The 18,474-nt window shown below is 40.8% G+C and overlaps 1 protein-coding gene across 3 annotated transcripts in view; it reads left to right on the top strand.

The window, feature by feature from the left end:
* Window positions 1–17,941, top strand: part of SLC1A1 (solute carrier family 1 member 1) — a 60,552-nt gene extending 42,611 nt beyond the window's left edge. For 2 of the 3 annotated variants that reach the window (XM_083819246.1, XM_083819247.1), the window contains 6 exons: window positions 36–220; window positions 2,246–2,353; window positions 10,348–10,470; window positions 11,001–11,195; window positions 11,738–11,872; window positions 15,803–17,941. In XM_083819246.1, coding sequence (XP_083675372.1) covers window positions 36–220; window positions 2,246–2,353; window positions 10,348–10,470; window positions 11,001–11,195; window positions 11,738–11,872; window positions 15,803–16,049 — 993 coding nt within the window. In that variant the 3' untranslated portion in view covers window positions 16,050–17,941. The remainder of the gene's footprint in view (window positions 1–35; window positions 221–2,245; window positions 2,354–10,347; window positions 10,471–11,000; window positions 11,196–11,737; window positions 11,873–15,802) is intronic. The other variant, XM_083819248.1, reaches the window with a different exon arrangement.
* Window positions 17,942–18,474: the final 533 nt, after the last annotated feature.

Here is an 18,474-nt window from a genome sequence, read left to right as displayed (position 1 = left end):
GATTGTAACTTTTTTCCCTTGACTCTGATCTATAGAACAAAACCCAAGAATACAAGATCGTGGGAATGTATTCTGATGGCATCAATGTACTTGGGTTGATCGTCTTTTGTCTTGTTTTTGGAATGGTTATTGGGAAAATGGGAGAGAAAGGCCAAGTGCTGGTGGATTTTTTCAATGCACTGAATGAAGCTACAATGAGTATAGTTCAGATAATTATGTGGTAAGTCCAAGGGTATACTGGCATTTCCTAACTAATTCTTTAGGGGGGTTTTGTCATTGAAAATGTAAGAGCAGACTCATACTTCACATTTGCTTTTGTATGTGTGCTCTTCAGCAAACAGCTTTAAAGGAAGGCTGGTAAACAGTTTCATTTATACAGAATTTGATCCTTTTGAGGAAACTAGAGACAAGGCTTCCACTTACTATACACTAAAGGAACAGTCCCATTGATACACAAGAATCTTGAGTTTTTTAGACATTGTCACTAGAAGTTTATATCAAACCAGTACAACTGTGCTGGTGATTTGAGGACTGTAGAAGAATCACCCACATGTCTTTCTCAGTCTCGAACACTATTCCCTGATAGCCTTTATGTTCACAGGGTAGCTGTCCTAGGAGCTGAGTTCCTTTAGAAATATAATTTAATATACAAGCCACAGCATAGAGCAAAATCCAAAACGATATGCAAGATACAACTTGGCATCATTTACCTTGTGCTAATAGGCTTTGCGAGATAACATTCTCACAATATTCTCACATAATGTTCCCAGATCGGAAAGAAGTAGAAAGTAGCAACACATCTGATGGTGTTTAGTTGGACTTCAGAGCTATTCACAAAGCTTGTGTCCGTGCATTCAGTAGGTGTGCAGATTACAATTACAGGATCAGCACCACAAGCACATCCAATCCTTTCCAGAGTTTGATCCTACATGGAGTGTGCATTGTGCCATTTGCTGTGTACTCTCTGCCTGTATCCACCTTGCTTGTTTCACACTAACAGTAGCTTAGCAGATCCTTCCCTTCCATGTATTTTCCCTCCATTTCAGCACACTGAGATGTCTGCAAAACAGTAAACCTGTCCAGGGCTTAGCTGCACACTTCTTGCTGGTTGGTCTCTGCAGCTTGTACTGTGCTAGACAGTAGAAATCTGGTGCCCAACTGAGTTAAAGTCCCATGGAATAGGCTGCCTCACTCTGCAGCAAATTACCGCTAATAAGACCCCAGAATTAGCATGTGCTACAAATACAGGATCCTACCCATAAGCTACCCTTTGTTTTGCATGTGCCTGAGCCTGGCTTCAGGCTCCTTGTGTCTCTAGAGATGTGGGAGCTGTTGCTTTGTATAAGGTAAAGATGGACACTGGCAGTGTGAGGAATTAGTTTTCCTTTCGCCAAGTTCAGCATTCAGCAGGAACTAGGACCCCCTACTTTGCACCGGGGGAAAGTACTACTGTGTTTGTGAGATAACACACACACATTTTTATAAGTTAATATTTTAAAATGTATAAATTTCATAAACTCACAAATTTATAAATTAGTTTATATTACATTTATCAAAGCTGAAAATTGGCATCTTGTCTGTGTCACAGCCTGCTCTGTGGTGGTAAAAGGAATGCAGAGGAACTGGTGCTAGCATAAGCCCTGAATTTTGCCTTGAATTTGTCTGCTGTAGGCAGCAGCCAATGCAGCTATTCATTTCTGCTGCACATGGCCTTGAGCAAGTTCACTGTGGGATGGGGACCCTCCCATCAAACAACAAACTGATGACTGTGCTATCCCAACATTAAAATGACTCTTTTGTGTAGGTGATTCACATACAGTTCCCAGTGCTACAGGGCAGTTCCTGAAAGTGCAGGAGACCTTTCCCATCTCTGTGTGATCAGAGCACAAAATCTTGGTCTCAACCCTGCAAACTTCCACCTTCAAGTAAGGTTATAGCCACTCATAAACATTTGCTGCAGCAGAGCAAAACCCACACCCATTCCTAACTTCTGTGTATTCTGGGACAGTAGATCATGCAGTAGCTGTTAGACCATGCACAAAGTTAAAATTTATTCTGATTTCCTAGTCTTTTTTTCTCTCTAATGTAACCTTGCTGCAAGTGAGTAAAATCAGTTGTGTAACAGAACATCAAAGCAAATCATTCAATCTGTTGCAAAAACCTTTACTGTACAAGAAATCGTGACTTGTTGAGCATGCAGTTTTTCTGAGAATACATTTTTAATTGCTTTACTTTTGCTTTCTAGGTATATGCCAATTGGTATTGTGTTTTTAATTGCTGGGAAGATAATAGAAGTTGAGGACTGGGAAATCTTTCGTAAACTGGGTCTTTATATGGCTACAGTGTTAAGTGGGTACGTTGTTTTGTAAAGATTAAATTAAATGTATGCAATTTTTGGAGCTTAGTTGATTACAACTTAATTATCTACAACAACCAGCGTCTCCTAGGTCAGAAACAAAAAATACTGTCAATGAAAATTGTATGAGAATGTTTTGAATACACGTTTTGCTGAATGTATGTTTTGTTTTAAAACCTAAGTGCCATGAATTCTTAGAAGAAACAAAAAAAGGCTGTTCTTGTATTCACTATTTTGTCTTCTCAACTTGATGCTGAAACAGATAATATCACTGTATTTGAGGGATATGAAGATGGTGAAGGGCCTAGAGGGGAAGACGTATGAGGAGCGGCTGAGGTCACTTGGCCTGTTCAGCCTGGAAAAGAGGAGGCTGAGGGGAGACCTTATCACAGTCTACAGCTTCCTCATGAGGGGGAGTGGAGGGGCAGGCACCCATCTATTCTCTTTAGTGGTCAGCGATAGGACTTGAGGGAATGGTGTCAAGCTGCGACAGGGGAGGTTCAGGCTGGATATCAGGAAGAGGTTCTTCACTGAGAGGGTTGTCTTGCACTGGAACAGGCTCCCCAGGGAAGTAGTCACTGCACCAAGCCTGTTGGAGTTTAAGAAGCATTTGGACTCTTAGTCATACGGTCTGAATTTTTGGGTAGACCTGTGTGGTGCCAGGAGTTGGACTTGATGATCCTTATGGGTCCCTTCCAACTCGGGATATTCTATGATTCTATGATTCTATGATTTTTGAAAGTCGCATTGCTTCTTTTAAAAACTAGAAAAAATTGGAAAAGGGTAAGGGTAAGGTGAATCATGTCTCAGAGGGGATTTCCAGGCCAATGAACATACATGAATATCTGTATAAAGCTGAGAATTTCTATGGGACCTCTGGGACCAAATTATATCAGTTGCACTGCCCAATACAAATACAAAGTAAATGCACGGCATGAGAAATGATGCCAAAGAGGAAACCGATCCTATCCCACTCCAACACAGATCAGGTAGCTAACACTGAGAGTAGCTCTGGGGATCACACCGTTCTTTCAACACAAAAATAGCTGGTAAAGCTGCAAAAGTAGCAGTTGCTATCTGCATAACGTAACCAATCAACAAAACATTTTTGGTATTCTTTTTGTAGACCCTTGACTGTATAGAACAGTCTGAGGCAGAGGCAGTTACACCTGCAGAAATTCTTTTGCAGATACAGAACCTTCAAATGGTATTCATTGTAATACTAGATCATTATACATCTCTGAAGAAAATTACTATTACTGCAAAGAAGCCTTTGGAAAGATAAATAGATTTTATGGTCCTAATAAATTAAATCCATTTAAATTTCTATTTCCAGTTCAGTGGAACGTAACTTCTAGGCTGTCTTGGTTCATTGCTTCATTAATTCATTCACTCCTGTAATTCCTTCAGTAAGCTATGGATTTATTCATATTTTGTCTAGAGGCTAGATCCAAAATTGTTCAAGAGCTTCTTTCCCCCTGCTTTATACATATCCGTGGTATTTTCTTCAAATGTTATTCACATGCTTTCTGACTAACAAGCAAAGAGAAGGGTAATATTTTAGTCTTAAATGCAAACTTCTTTATAAAGAATCAAGAAGGATCTCTTTTTTGCATGATTTTTTGCTAGATAATAATAATTATTTCAAAGTTTTTGTGTTGTTTTGTGCATAAACCAGCATGTTTGGACCAGCTGTTCAAAACTTGAGAAATAGTGACTTTCTAAATAAAAATCACAGCTTCAGAAATATCAATGAATTATCACTTTCAAAAATGCTATAGAGATGAGTGATAGTTGTGTTTGTCTAATACATAACATTGTTTTTTTTCTTATTTTCTGCACTGGTTCTTTCTTGTTTTCTGTTTCATTTTGGAAAATAAATCTAATTTTTAAAGGATGCACAAGTTGATGTTTACCAGGAGACTGTAAATCATGAGGCTAATACTTTCTATATAAACTATAAATGAGATCATGACCAGAAGTTAGGTAGAAATCATTTATAGAATGACACTGTATAACTTCTGCACATTTTCTATGTTATTAAAGCCTATTAATTCAGAGGAGGAATATGTTAGATGGATTATGACTACCCTTTGGCTTCAATTTTACATCAGATAGCAAGCTTTATGGTTGCTTACCTATTAATGGTTACTGTTTGCAGTGTAACAGGACATATCTTCCTTAGGATGTGCGTGAAGACACAGTACCTTCTCCAGATTACTTCCTTTGCGAAGTATCACCACATACAGACACCTGTTTACCTGGTAACAACCAAGCAACAACGCATACAGCAAGGGTGCCCACCATTATATCCTTGGCAAGAAAAAGTATGTTCCACTGAACTCCACTGAACTCCATTACACAGGTCACAATTTTCCCTGATGGCTGCTAGTACAGCATTTCTGTCTCTTAAGGGAAGGTCTACAGAGGGTGATGCTCAGGGTGTTGTAGAGAATGGCAAACATTCTCTGCAAAACTGACCATCAAGAAGGGTATATTAGATCGTAGAAGCAAAGATGACACTGTACACACAAGGCTGTAGGCTGCAGGGAAAAGGTGCCTGTCCTATCTGCCAAGCCTCATACGTCATAAGGACTATTATCCACTGCTGCTGTTTCACATGGGCACCAATGATGCAGCCAGGAGCAGTCTGAGGAGTGTCAAGAGGGATTACAGATCCCTGGGAGCAGCAGTAAAAGACACAGGAATGCAGGTAGTTTTTATCATCAGTCCTGCTGGTCAAAGGCAAGGGGAGTGAAAGGGCCAATCGATTCTGGCAAATCAACAGATGGCTATAGGACTGGTGGCATAGACAGGGGTTTGGCTGCCTAGACCGTGGGACTTGCTTTGAGAAACCTGGTCTGCTGGGGGCTGATGGGGTCCACCTCTCAGAGAAGGGGAAGAGCATCTTTGGTCATAGGCTTACCAAGCTGGTGAAGAGGTCTTTAAACTAAAGTTTTCAGGGGAGGGAAACCTCAGTCCATCCTGCTCCTCCCAGTTTGATGCCAGTGTCAGCAATAGATGTCCAGAGCCTGGAGAAGGATCATGGGTCAGCAGGAAAGCACCTGAAGAGCAGCACAAAGTAATTCCAGCCACTCCAGCCAGTAAGTTAGTTTCATCAGGGGCCCAACTCAAATATCTATGCTAACGCACGTAGCATGGGAAATAAACAAGAGAAGTTAGGGATGTTTGCATGCCTGCAGTGCTATGATCTCATTGACATTACAGAGACATGGTGGGATGGCTCGCAGGACTGGAGTGTTAGGATGGAAGGTTATAGGCAAGGGAGGTGAGGAGGGGGTGTTGCCCTCTCTGTCAATGAGCAGCTGGAGTGCATAGAGCTCTGCCTGGGGATGGGAGAAGAGCTGACAGAGAGTTTATGGGTTAGGATTAAAGGGACAGCAGGGGCAGGGGACATCCTAGTGGGGGTCTGCTACAAGCCACCTGATCAGGAAGACCAAGCAGATGAGGCCCATTATAAACAGGTAGAAGTAGCCTCACATTCACAAGCCCTGGTTCTCATGGGGAACTTTAACAACATCAATATCTGTTGGAGCGACAACACAGCAGGGCAGAGGCAAACCAAGAGATCCCTGGAATACATTGATGACAACTTCCTTCTCCAAATGATAGAAGAGCCAAAGAGGAGAGGTGCAGTGCTGGATCCCATTCTCATCAACAGGGAGGGGCTGGTGGGGAATGTGAAACTCAAGGGCAGACTTGGCTGCAGTGATCGTGAAATGGTGCAGTTTTGCATTCAGAGGGCAGTGAGGAGGGAGCACAGCAAACGCTCTGTCCTGGACTTTGGGAGAGCAGAATTTGCCCTGCTCAGGGATCTGCTTGGTAGAGTACCATGGGACAAAGCCCTGGAGGGAAGAGGAACTCAAGAAAGCTGGTTAATATTCAAGTACCACCTCCTTCAAACTCAGGAGCAATGCATCCCAACAAAGAGGAAGTTGGGCAAAAATGCCAGGAGACCTGCATGGGTGAACAAGGAGCTCCTGACCAAGCTCAAAAAGAAGGCCTACAGAGGGTGGAAGCAAGTACAGATAGCCTGGGAGGGATACAGAGACACTGAGCAGCCAGGGATCAGGTTAGGAAAGCCAAAGCTCTTTTAGAATTAAATTTGGCTAGGGACATCAATAAGAAAGGGTTCTATAGATGAAGTGGTGATAAAAGGAAGATGAGGGAAATTGTGGGCCTTCTCCAGGAGGAAACAGGAGACCTGGTCACCCAGGATATGGAGAAGGCTAAGCTACTTAATGAATATTTTGCCTCAGTCTTCACTGACAAGAGCTCCAGGGACAAGGTGTGGGCCCCAGAAGGCAAAGGCAGAGACAGGAAGAATGATGAACCACCAGTGTTGGAGAAGATCTGGTTTAAGACAATCTAAGGAACCATAAGGTGTACAAGTCCATGGGACCTGATGAGATACATCCACAGGTCCAGAAGGAACTGGCAGATGCAGCTGCTAAGCCTCTCCCCATCATATATGAGAAGTCGTGGCAGTCCCATTTTCAAAAAGGGATAAAAGGAGGACCTGCAAAACTACAGGCCAGTCAGTCTCACCTCTGTGCCCAACAAGATCATGGAGCAGATCCTCCTGGAAACTATGCTAAGACACATGGAAAATAAGGATGTGATTGGTTACAGCCAGCATGGCTTAACTAAGGGCAGATCGTGCCTGACAAAGCTGGTGGCCTTCTGTGATGGGGTTTCAGTATTGGTGGATAGGGGAAGGGCAACTGACATCATCTACTTGGACTTGCGCAAAGCATTTGACACTGTCCCCCATGATATCCTTCTCTCTAAATTGGAGAGACATGGATTTGACAGATGGACCACTTGGTGGGTAGGGCATTGGCTGGATGATTGCACACAAAAAGTTGTGGTCAATGGCTCAATGTCCAGGTGGAGATCAGTGATGAGTGGTGTTCCTCAGGGGTCAGTACTGGGACTGGCACTATTTAACATCTTTGTCAGTGACATGGACAGCGGGATCGAGTGCACCCACAGCAAGTTTGCCAATGACACCAAGCTGTGTTGTGCAGTCAACACACTGGAGGGAAGAGATGCCATCCAGAGGGACCTGGACAAGCCTAAGAGGTAGGCCTGTGTGGACCTCATGAGGTTCAACAAGGCCAAGTGGAAGGTTCCGCGTCTGGGTCAGGGCAATCCCAAATACAAATACAGGCTGGGGGGAGAATGGATTAAGAACAGCTCTGATGAGAATGATCTGGGGGTGCTGGTTGACAAGAAGCTTGACGTGAGCCATCAGTGTGCGCTTGCAGCCCAGAAAGCCAACCATATGCTGGGCTGCATCAAAAGCAGCGTGGCCAGCAGGTTGAGGGAGGTGATTCTGCCCCTTTTCTCTGTCCTCCTGAGACCCCAGGTGGAATACTGTATTCAGCTTTGGGGCTCCCAGCACAGGGAGGACATGGATGTATTAGAAGGAGTTGAGAGGATGGAGCCACAAACATGGTCAAGAGGCTGGAGCACCTTTTCTATGAAGACTGGCTGAAGGAGTTGGGGTTGTTCAGCCTGGAGAAGAGAAGGCTCCAGGGAAACCTTATAGCAGCCTTCCCATACCTAAAGGGGGCCTACTGGAAAGCTGGAGAGGGACTCTTTGTCAGGGAGTGTAGTGAGAGGACAAGGAGTATCGGCTTTAAACTAAAAGAGGTTAGGTTTAGATTAGATATAAGGAGGACATCCTTTACTATGAGGGTGGTGGGGCACTGGAACAGGTTGCCCAGAGAAGTTTTGGATGCCCCATCCCTGGAAGTGTTAGGGCCAGGTTGGATGGAGCTTCAAGCAACCTATTTTAGTGTGAAGTGTCCCCAGCCATGGCAGGGGTGTTGGAATTATACAATCTTTAAGGTCCCTCCAATCCAAGCCATTCTATGATTCTATATTTTCTGGCCTTCAGGAATGCCCTTTTTCCCATTGCTCTTCAAACTGGAGGAGTTGTGCTTTTTCTTTGTTTTGGATTCTGTTCCCACCATATTTTTAGCTTTCATCGTTATTTGCCTTGTGTTTGTGGTGTTTTCTGTTCATGTACATCTTTTGTAGCCATTTCTCTATCATCCTTCCTTTAAGGTTGGTCCTAAGAGTTACAGGTTGTCTCAAACATACTTCTTGTTTTCACTAGCAAGAAAAGTGTGCAAGATCACGAGAGCTTGTATGTCTTATCCTCCTCTTCCTTTCCCTTTTCTTCCCTCTCCAACTCATTATATACCTCACTTTCTTCCCAACTTTCTTATTCATGACCTTTCACATCCTCAACCCTACCAACTCTTTCCCACCATTGTCTGCGACATATCTCAGCCTCTATTTAGGTCAACACAAGGCAATAATCTTCCCCTAATGCCTCTGCTCTGGTTGCCCAGAAAATGTCTTCATCCCATCCCTTTTTAGAGCAGCAGTGTCAGGATTAGGATATGTTAGCAGTCACAGAGGAGAAAAATCAAAATAGGAGGCATAATATGATTGCCAGAGAACTCTCAGCCTAAGGGAGAAAGGAAGCTGCAGCAAGCAGTCTGGCTTTGTCTTTGCCTTTGTCTCTTCTGAAAGCAGCAAGACAGTTACATTTCTGAATGCTTAAAGAATGCTATTTTGAGAAATAAAAATTGCTGCTTGTTATGTGTTGTGTTTAATACATGCAAATAAATATTGCTTCTAATTTGTCTCATGAAAATCAGTAGTAACAAAATAGATATGCACAAATGTAATTTTGGATAATGCCATGTTTATGCTGCAAAGTGCAGATCTAAAATTTTCAAAATAACTTTATTTGGAAGTCATTATGTTTGTAGATGTAGACATTACTTGAAAAGTTTACTCGCATCAACATTTTTGTTAAGACACCCAACAATATCTAAGTTTATGTATTTTTTCTACATGTTCTGCATAATTCAGTTTGTTCTCAAGCACCATTTTATAAATTATTATGTTTCTTTCTAGAGTTCTTTACAGATTTTTATTGATACATGTTGTGTGCTTTCTTTTACATTCCGATAAATAAATCATTTTTCACATAAAGAGTGAAAACTTAATGCCCATTGTCTTTAACAAGATCATTTTTCCAAGGAAACAAGTAGCTAGATGTCAGGGCCTTTTCAGTGGTTTTGTAAATTTCCGTACTATGGCTCTTGCTCTTAATTGCCTGTTTTTGGCGGAACAAATGGCACCATGATTTATTGTCATCTTTATCAACTACTCTAAATTATAAAGCACTGTTACAGCACAGTAACATTTGCAAGAATATCTTGTGAGGACAGAATAAAAATACCACGGTCATATATGCAACACTTCTGGGTTTTGTGTTTCCATGCCGTTTTAATTTCTTTTCAAAAAAAGCTGATGTTGCCATGATGGCTTGTGACCTTGGAACACAGGAAATACTTCACAGACTATTCACATATATTTCATTTCAAATATACTCATAGCAGGCTGTTTGCCTATAATCTTAATGTCCGCAAAACTCTACAGCATATGCATTCAGGATTAATGCACAATGTTCGACGGATGACTATGTCCCTGAAACACACCCAAATATCCAAGCAAATACACCTGAGCAATGTGTAAAGTCAGGAGGACAATTTCATCATTGCATGTCTACACACTAAATTTTAAAAAGTGATAGTTTCAAAACACAGTATTTCAGCACCTTACAACATGAAAGATATATGTAAGGTTACATATATTGCATTTGAAATATCTCAGTTTAATATATAGAATCAATGTAAAATAACCACGTTTGAATTGTAGACGTCTGAATTGTAGACCTCGGCTTACACAATTTTCCACAAAATAAATGTGGATTTTTAAATAGGATATTGCTCTCTAAATATTAAAGATAGGTGTAACTAAAGTCTCTGAGAGTTTCACAATTGTATTTGAGGACAGAATTAGATGTATTTATGACCATCTTATCATTGAAACAAGGCAATGAAATCTGTCCATCAATTTAACTATTCCATTTTCTTTTGCAGGCTTGCAATCCATTCCACTGTAATTCTGCCACTGATCTACTTAATAATAGTAAGGAAAAATCCTTTTCGTTTTGCCATGGGGATGGCTCAGGCACTTCTGACAGCCCTCATGATTTCTTCCAGGTAAACAAAAGAAACATTTATTTTCTGTAATGTTCTTAGTAGTAATTGCATTGTTTGTGCTCTGATTTTATTGTCACTTTGTTACATATCTGATTTCACCTGGACAATTGTAAATACCCTGGAGGTTGAAATATTACTTTTGTCATTATTTCTGCAGTACCCAAAAGGGCAGTATAGATTGTAGTGAAGCTGTGCTGTCCTTTTACCAAAGTAGAGTCTGGTCTTCCTAATACAAATTCAGGAAATATTTTTTTGCCATTCAGTTAATTACTTACGGCCTTGCTAGAATTTAGGCTGTTTCAGTGTTACATACATTATGAAGATTTTAATGTGTATTTTTGAGGATAACCAAGACTTTGTTATTTCTTCCTATAATTTGAAGAAAGAGCAAAGATAGTTTTGCTTTAAAACCCAACTCTTCACTTTCATACTGCAGCCTTCCTGTCTGCAAATCAGGCTGTAAGGAAAAGGAAAGATAAAGGAAATGGCATATTACCTGTGCTTACTTTCTGTGTTTATCTGTGTGCCAGTTCAGCCACTTTGCCTGTCACCTTCCGCTGTGCAGAAGAAAAGAACTTCATTGATAAAAGAATTACCAGGTTTGTACTTCCAGTTGGAGCTACCATCAACATGGATGGCACAGCTCTCTATGAAGCAGTAGCAGCTGTATTTATTGCACAACTGAATGACTTGGAACTGGATATTGGCCAAATAGTTACCATTAGGTAAGACTAAAGCCAAGACACACATTTAGTTGGTGTTTTTCTTAATGAATGATTTTACTTCGAATACCTCATGGGAAAGTTAAAGCTATCATTCACAGCACAGGAGAAAACAGAATAATTCTCATTTCTTGTTCCAGAGCCTATGCAATCAGGTGAGAAGGTGGGCTCGGCTAAGGTATATTGGGAAATTGCCATCATTATCTCACAGTAAGCACTTGCAAACCCAACTCAGCATCTTCCTATGATTTAAGTTGTACGTTGGACATGCATTTATCTATTTATTCTGCATTGTAATCCTAACAGCTGTTCGCTTGCTCAAGGAGCAATGGACTCTGCTCCAAGTGTTAGGAACTGTAATGGCACTGATTCAAACTTGTCCAATTGACTTTTCCGCACATGCTGAGTAGATACTACTCAACAGGAAAACTGGAACGTTTGGATTTCTTCCTTGCAGTGAAATATGCCTATTTGTGCCAGAAAATAGAGCTTTTGTGAGCAGCACTTATCCTAAATGCATTTTTCTGTCTTTATTTGGGATTTAGTGTCACAGCTACAGCAGCCAGCATTGGAGCTGCTGGTGTCCCCCAAGCTGGACTTGTCACCATGGTGATTGTACTGAGCGCTGTTGGCCTGCCAGCCGAAGATGTTACTCTGATCATTGCAGTTGACTGGCTTCTGTAAGTTTAAGGCACTTGATATTTATTTATTTATTATTACTTTTAATTCTTACATAAGCTTTTTAGTAACATGGGCCTGTGAAAGAAGAACAAAATCATGTAGGAATGCTGCAGGAATTGGACAAAGATTCTTTTTGTAGCCAGCCTTGTTCAATATAGAATTGGATGTAGCCATGGCTATAATTCTGTGAGAAGTCCTACAGTGTGGGATGGAAGTTAATAACCTCACATCCAGAGATGCTGTTCAGCCAGTGGGCACAACATTGTTAAATCATTAGTGTAACACTCAGGAAAAGCATGTTTCACAGTACTAAGGAGCACCTCTGCAGTTTCTCAACTGCTACCATATTTTACTAAATAGATACACCATTCACAAAAATCAAATGCAGCCACAAGCAGAATCATCTCAGCTGATTCTAACAAAGCACATAAATGCTATACACTGGTGAAGATGGAGTGGAGCACATAAACTAAGCAAAGTTGGACCTTGATTCTATATGCACACACATGACAGGCTCTACAAGGGTACATTCTGCCAACATCAGTTTGCTTGGGCTGCTTTTCACTGAGACAGTTTCTTAAGGATACAGCCCCATGACCAGCAAGCACACGTGCAAACTCAGAAAGCACTGCTTATCTCTGATCCCAACCGCTTCACCTCAGAGCACATAAAAACCTCTCAGTCCCATTAAGCATCTCTTTCTGGAGAGAAGCATTTAACCACAAGTCTTCTGTTCAAATAAGACATTTCTAAGCAACTTCTGCAACAACCCCAAAGAATGACATCATGTATTCTGGAGTTCAAGAAGGAATAGGTGTTCAGTTTTGTCCCATGATTCGCTGGGAAAGAATAGCAAGATTCCCAAGTTAAGGAGTATAACTTTAGTTTATAATACAGCCTCCTAAAGTGTCCAAGCTATCATGCTTAGACTGAGGTCTTGATCACCGGCATTAACTCATCATGGGTGATATTTTGTTGGTACCAATCCACAGATACTAATCATTTCATAGACTCTGCATTTCATTTTCTTAGGCGTATATTTACCCTCAAAGTAAGTTCATTCCTTTTCCTAGCCCACCTTTTTCAATGATTTTCTTGAAGGATTTCTTGGCAGCAACCTATGTATTTCACAGATACACTTAATTTATTTGATTATATAACTCATTTTTTCAAGCTGTAGAGAAACTGATCTCCAGAAAACCAAGCCTATTAAATGGATCCAAGAATCAATTACATTTCAGTATAAACATCATTCCTCCAAAAAGAACCAGCACCAAACAGTGTACATTTCCCCCATCAACTGTCTGCAACAGTGTCTAATAGGTTTGTTTACTGTGCTCCACAATCATTTTGTTTTCTCCAGCTCTTTTACCAGTGCTCATTTAGTTTTGTTAAGGATGGTGAAGATCTGTACAAATCACTGTCTCAGAGCAGGTATCTAAAGAAGAATGTAAGAACAAAACAAATGTATATAGTTACTTTTCCCAAAGTGTTTTCGTAGCCTTCAGGAAGTGGCAACTCAAAAAGTTCCCATGTTAGAAGTGTTTTTTGTTTTAACAGTGCTCAACAGATTTCTTCTGATGTGAATTTGCCTCGTTTCTTTTGGAACCCATATCAACTTCTAGTATCCAGATGTCCTGTGAAAAAGAATTCCACAACCTAACAACGTGTTGGACAAAAAACTTTTTTTTTTTAAACCCATCTCATAATCCTTTTACTTGATGTCCTCTAACTCCTTCATGAGAATGAGACAGAAAGAGAACAGTCATTCCATACTTAACTATGGTAATCATAATTTAATGGACCCTATCATAGAATCATAAAATCATTAAGGTTGGAAAAGACCTCCAAGATCATCTGGTCCAACTATTCCCCTACCACCAATATCACCCACTAAAGCATGTCTCCAAGTACCACACCCAACCTTTCCTTAAACACCCCCAGGGATGGTGGCTCCACCATTTCCCTGGGCAACCTGTTCCAGTGCCTAACTACTCTATCTGACAAGAAATTTCTCCTAATTTCCAACCTCAACCTCCCCTGGTGCAACTTGAGGCCATTCCCTCTAATCCTATCTCTACTTATCTGTGAGAAGAGGCCGACCTCCAGCTCCCCACACCTTCCTTTCAGGTAGCTGTAGAGAGCAAGAAGGTCTCCCCTGAGCCTCCTCTTCTCCAGACTTAAAAACAAAACAAAACAAAATAAAACAAACAAACAAAAAAAAGTTATCTCAGCAATTCCTCATGGGACTTGTGTTCCAGACCCTTCACCAGCTTTTTAGCCCTTCTCTAGACATGTTTCAGGGCCTTGATGTCCTTCTTGAGGGGCCCAAAACTGAACATAGTACTCAAGGTGTGGCCTCACCAGAGCTGAGTACAGGGGGACAATCACCTCCCTGGTCCTGCTGGCTGCACTATTCCTGATACAAGCCAGGATGCCGTTGGTCTTCTTGGCCACCTAGGCGCACTGCTGGCTCATGTTCAGGCGAGCATCGACCAGCACCCTCAGATCCTTTTTCTCTGCACAGCTTTTGAGCCACTCTGCCCCAAGCCTGTAGCACTGCATGGGGTTGTTGTGACCAAAGTGCTGGAGCCGGCACCTAGCCATGTTGAACCGCATCTCATTGGCCTCAGCCCATAGACCCAACCTGTCCAGTTCCTTCTGCAGGGCCTTTCTATCTTTTCTTCAGTCCACAATTTAGGTGATTCTTAGGCACAATAATAATACATAGAAGGTACCTGTTCCACCATGAAACAGAGAACTGTCTTTGATTCTAATTGACATATGTTTCAGATGAAGGTGTCTTGCGATGTAAAGAAAATTAATTTCATGAACAAGGGATCATTAGCAGTGCCTTTTGCACTTCAGCAGATGGAATGCACATCACGATGACACGTAGATTATTAACATTTTTGCCTTTCGTACTTACTGCCTAAAATGTATTATTTTGCAACCTGCTAGTAGGGGCTTATTAACAATCTTCTAGTTAATTCTGAACTCATCAAGTTTTTTTTTTATGTAGGCTTGAGGAGATTTTCCATGTTTTTAATAAAGAAGTAGAATATGATTATTAAGAAAAATGAGTTTTCAGTGCAACTCACTCATCCTACTGATCCTACTGGACATTTACTACATCCTTCCCTCTTCCTACCAGTTATTTCCCTCCCACATGGAGAATCCATAGCCACCTTTTCATGCTAGAGTTCAGCAGCTGTTGTAGAAGAGTATGTTTGGGAACTGATTCACTTCATTATTGTTTTTGAAGTCTCCCATGCCAGTTTTCACGTTTTGCATAGTATTCCTGCTTTTCTGCCAAGCAGTGGCATATTTTTAAGGCCTTCAGGTCACATTTCTCTTGGGAGAAAGATTGGCAGCACAGAAGCATCATGTTTCTTAATGTGACAACACAACTTTGTACATCAATTCTTTAACAAGAGTTTAGGCCAAAATACTGGGCTAGGCACTTCTCTAGTTGAGGAAATAAATGTCAAAAAGGCAAAAGGCAAACACTTCTGCTGTGCCCCACAGTCTCTCCTTCCATTCCTCCAAGAGTGGTCTCATCGCAAAGAGAGCCAGCTGTGTAGCATACTCCAGGGCCTGAGAAGTGTTCCCCATAAGACTTCTTAAAGTCTCTGCACAGCAGTTTGATTACTGCTGTTAACAGACCAGTTATGTGACTTATAGCTTCACTCATTCTGTACAAAGGCATTCATTTGGGAAGTCAAACCAGGTTTGTTCAAATTCACGTGGGGAAAATTCTCCCCTTTGATCCCTTGTCCTCCCACGCTTTTTCCTGTAAGGCCAGAATGGCCTAGAATCCACACTGGGAAAAAAACATGAGCTCACTATTTGCTAACGTCGCTTTTGTTTACTAAAAGGATTCTCTGGGTAACATATTGAATGATTTCTCTGACATTTTTGTTCCATAGGGATCGATTCAGAACAATGGTTAATGTCTTGGGAGATGCCTTTGGTACAGGAATAGTGGAGAAGCTCTCTAAAAAGGAGCTGGAGCAGATGGATGTCAATTCTGAAGTCAACATAGTCAACCCTTTTGCCTTGGAAACAACAACACTTGATAATGATGAAACAGAGACCAAGAAATCATATGTCAATGGAGGCTTTGCTGTGGATAAGTCTGACACCATATCCTTCACGCAGACATCTCAGTTCTAAAGCCAGTAAGTAGCTTTCAGGTGAAACAGGAGCACTAAAGGACATGGCCATATGCAATCTTAAAAAGTTTAAAGGGTAACTGAAAATGAATTGCATTTCACATATATTTGATTTACTGCACAGACTGATTCTCTTCACTGGTTCTGCCCCCTTTCGATCACCTCTGTCAACAATTTGAACTCACCACTTTTGGTCCTTTCTGATATGTTGAAGAAAAAGACAGTTGTAATTTATTTTTTTTTTTTTAAGAATATACACACTTGGTGAGGCTATGAATTGCCTCTTTGGAATCAGCATGCTCATATATGGGGATCAATAGCTGGAACAGCCAAACGTGTTTTTCTCAGGAGTAGCACAGCATTCCACATCTCACCTGCATTACAAAACACCTCCACAAAATCTCTTTTAAAATCTTTGCCTTCTAAACACATTGCACTGTACCAGAAACCTACTGTAACTTAATCATGTGCCAAAATACTCCTTTCTGCAGCTGAGAGATCACCTCAAGGGCAAACTGAGTCAGAAAGGAACAGAACAAGGCCTTGTAGTAAGTATTCTAGTTTGAATGGGGTTTCATTTTTCTTTAATTGTGAAATAGTTGGGCATGGAAGAGCTGTCATTGTTTACATAGCTAGACTTCCCCTTGTGTTCCCTGTGAATGCCAGCTGCTGACATGAGCCTTCCGGTGTGAAACACATTGCTGTGGATTTTGGCTTCTGGCATTTGAAGAGTTTTGATAAAGTGAAACTTCACCAGTTTTGGTCCAATTCAGTGGCGTCCTGGTCCGTTGACATCAGAAGGAGAAATGTTAGTTTACTGTTGTCCACCTTTGACTCTAACCAAATATTAATCAGCCCATAAGTAGCCAGAGGTCAGGAAGATGAAAACAGGCTATAAAGCAACACATAATGCAAACTCTAAAACTTTCCTCCTTTGAACAAAAACAGGTATTGTATGAAGAGTAGGAGGCATACCTCTTTATAGACAGAAGCCACCCTCACTAAGCTCTTTACACAGACTGGCTGTGTAAGCATGAAAGTTTGTAGCTGTGACACCACTAGAGTGCCAACATATATTACAGCTACATTGTATCTCATGAAGCCTTTCTGGACCCGGAAAGTCCTGGATTCTGTTGGCTTGCTGTAGGATAAGAAGCAACAAGAATTTCCTAATAAGAAATCTTCATTGTCTAAAACATTTTATACAAGGTTTTCATGGTGCAAAATCACTCTCCCCAGGGAGGAATTGCTGTAACAATTTTTTTCCCTTGGATTTTGCCATTCATTAGCCATTTTACTTGTAAACTGAAATTCATATACAGTTGTTTGTAAGTAAGATTATAGGAAACCTAAAATTGTGTATGTTAACAAAAAACCCTGCAGATTCTGCTGTTCGTGGCAGTGTACTATACTTGAGTCAGGCCTACACTTTTTTATTTAAATAAACCAGAAGCGTGCCAAAGAGCAACAATTAAGAAGAACATATTTACTGTAGAATTTGATAAATTGCACCTTAAACCAACAAGTCAATGAGACATAATAGCATATTTAAATTAAACATTGTAACATATGCGATAATGTTAATCTAAATATTATTATGTTTAACCATAATAAGGAATGTACAGATTGAATAAGTCAATCTTTTACCTGTGCTGAAATAGTATGAAACATTTGTATGGCTTTGCTTATGAAAGGAAAAAAAACAAAACAAAACAACAAAAAAAAAAAACAAACACCAGTTTCCCATAATTAGCGTATGACCTATGTCTTCTCTTTCCTTTGCTTTTTTTTTTTGGTTACCTATTTACCATTACACCATTATGTAGCCACCCTAATATGATGTACTGTGAATCATGTTCCTAACATATTCTAAATAAATAAATTCTCTCCTTCGTTCTTGTTGTAGCCTTCCATCCTCTCCTCACTGTAGAATATTGAGTTCCATTAGCTATGGCAGGAAAAACAAAACTGTGTGAGTTTGTGATTTAGGTTACCTTCGCTATTGATCCAGCAGTAGCGTTGGCAAGAATTAATCTCTTCTTACAATAAAATAAAAACATTGCTCTCACAATAATATGGCAGTGAGACTACAAGAAAACCCTTTAAATATGGAGGATTTGGGTTGGTGGTACACTTTTAAACACACGCTAAGTAGCAGATTATTTATTTATATTGATCGGATTCAGGGTTGATGGTGCTGTGTTGCTATCCACTCATCACCAAGACACCCAACCACAAAGTAAAGATGCTGTTCAGTCCAAGGTTGCTTTTCCTGACATCCCATTCTGACTATGTATATTCTGCATAGGTGGACACACTGGACATGGGCAAAGCATTCTCTTCTCCATAGCCTGCTGCTCTGGCAGCTTTGGAGATTTTTTTTTAGAGAATGTGCCACTGGAATACGCCTTGCAGATTCTGGGTCT

This window comes from Anser anser (genome assembly GCF_964211835.1).
Source record: "Anser anser genome assembly, chromosome: Z".
Taxonomy (NCBI): Eukaryota; Metazoa; Chordata; class Aves; order Anseriformes; family Anatidae; genus Anser; species Anser anser.
The sequence above is the reverse complement of the archived record's forward strand: the minus strand, read 5'-3'. Positions and strand labels throughout refer to the sequence as shown.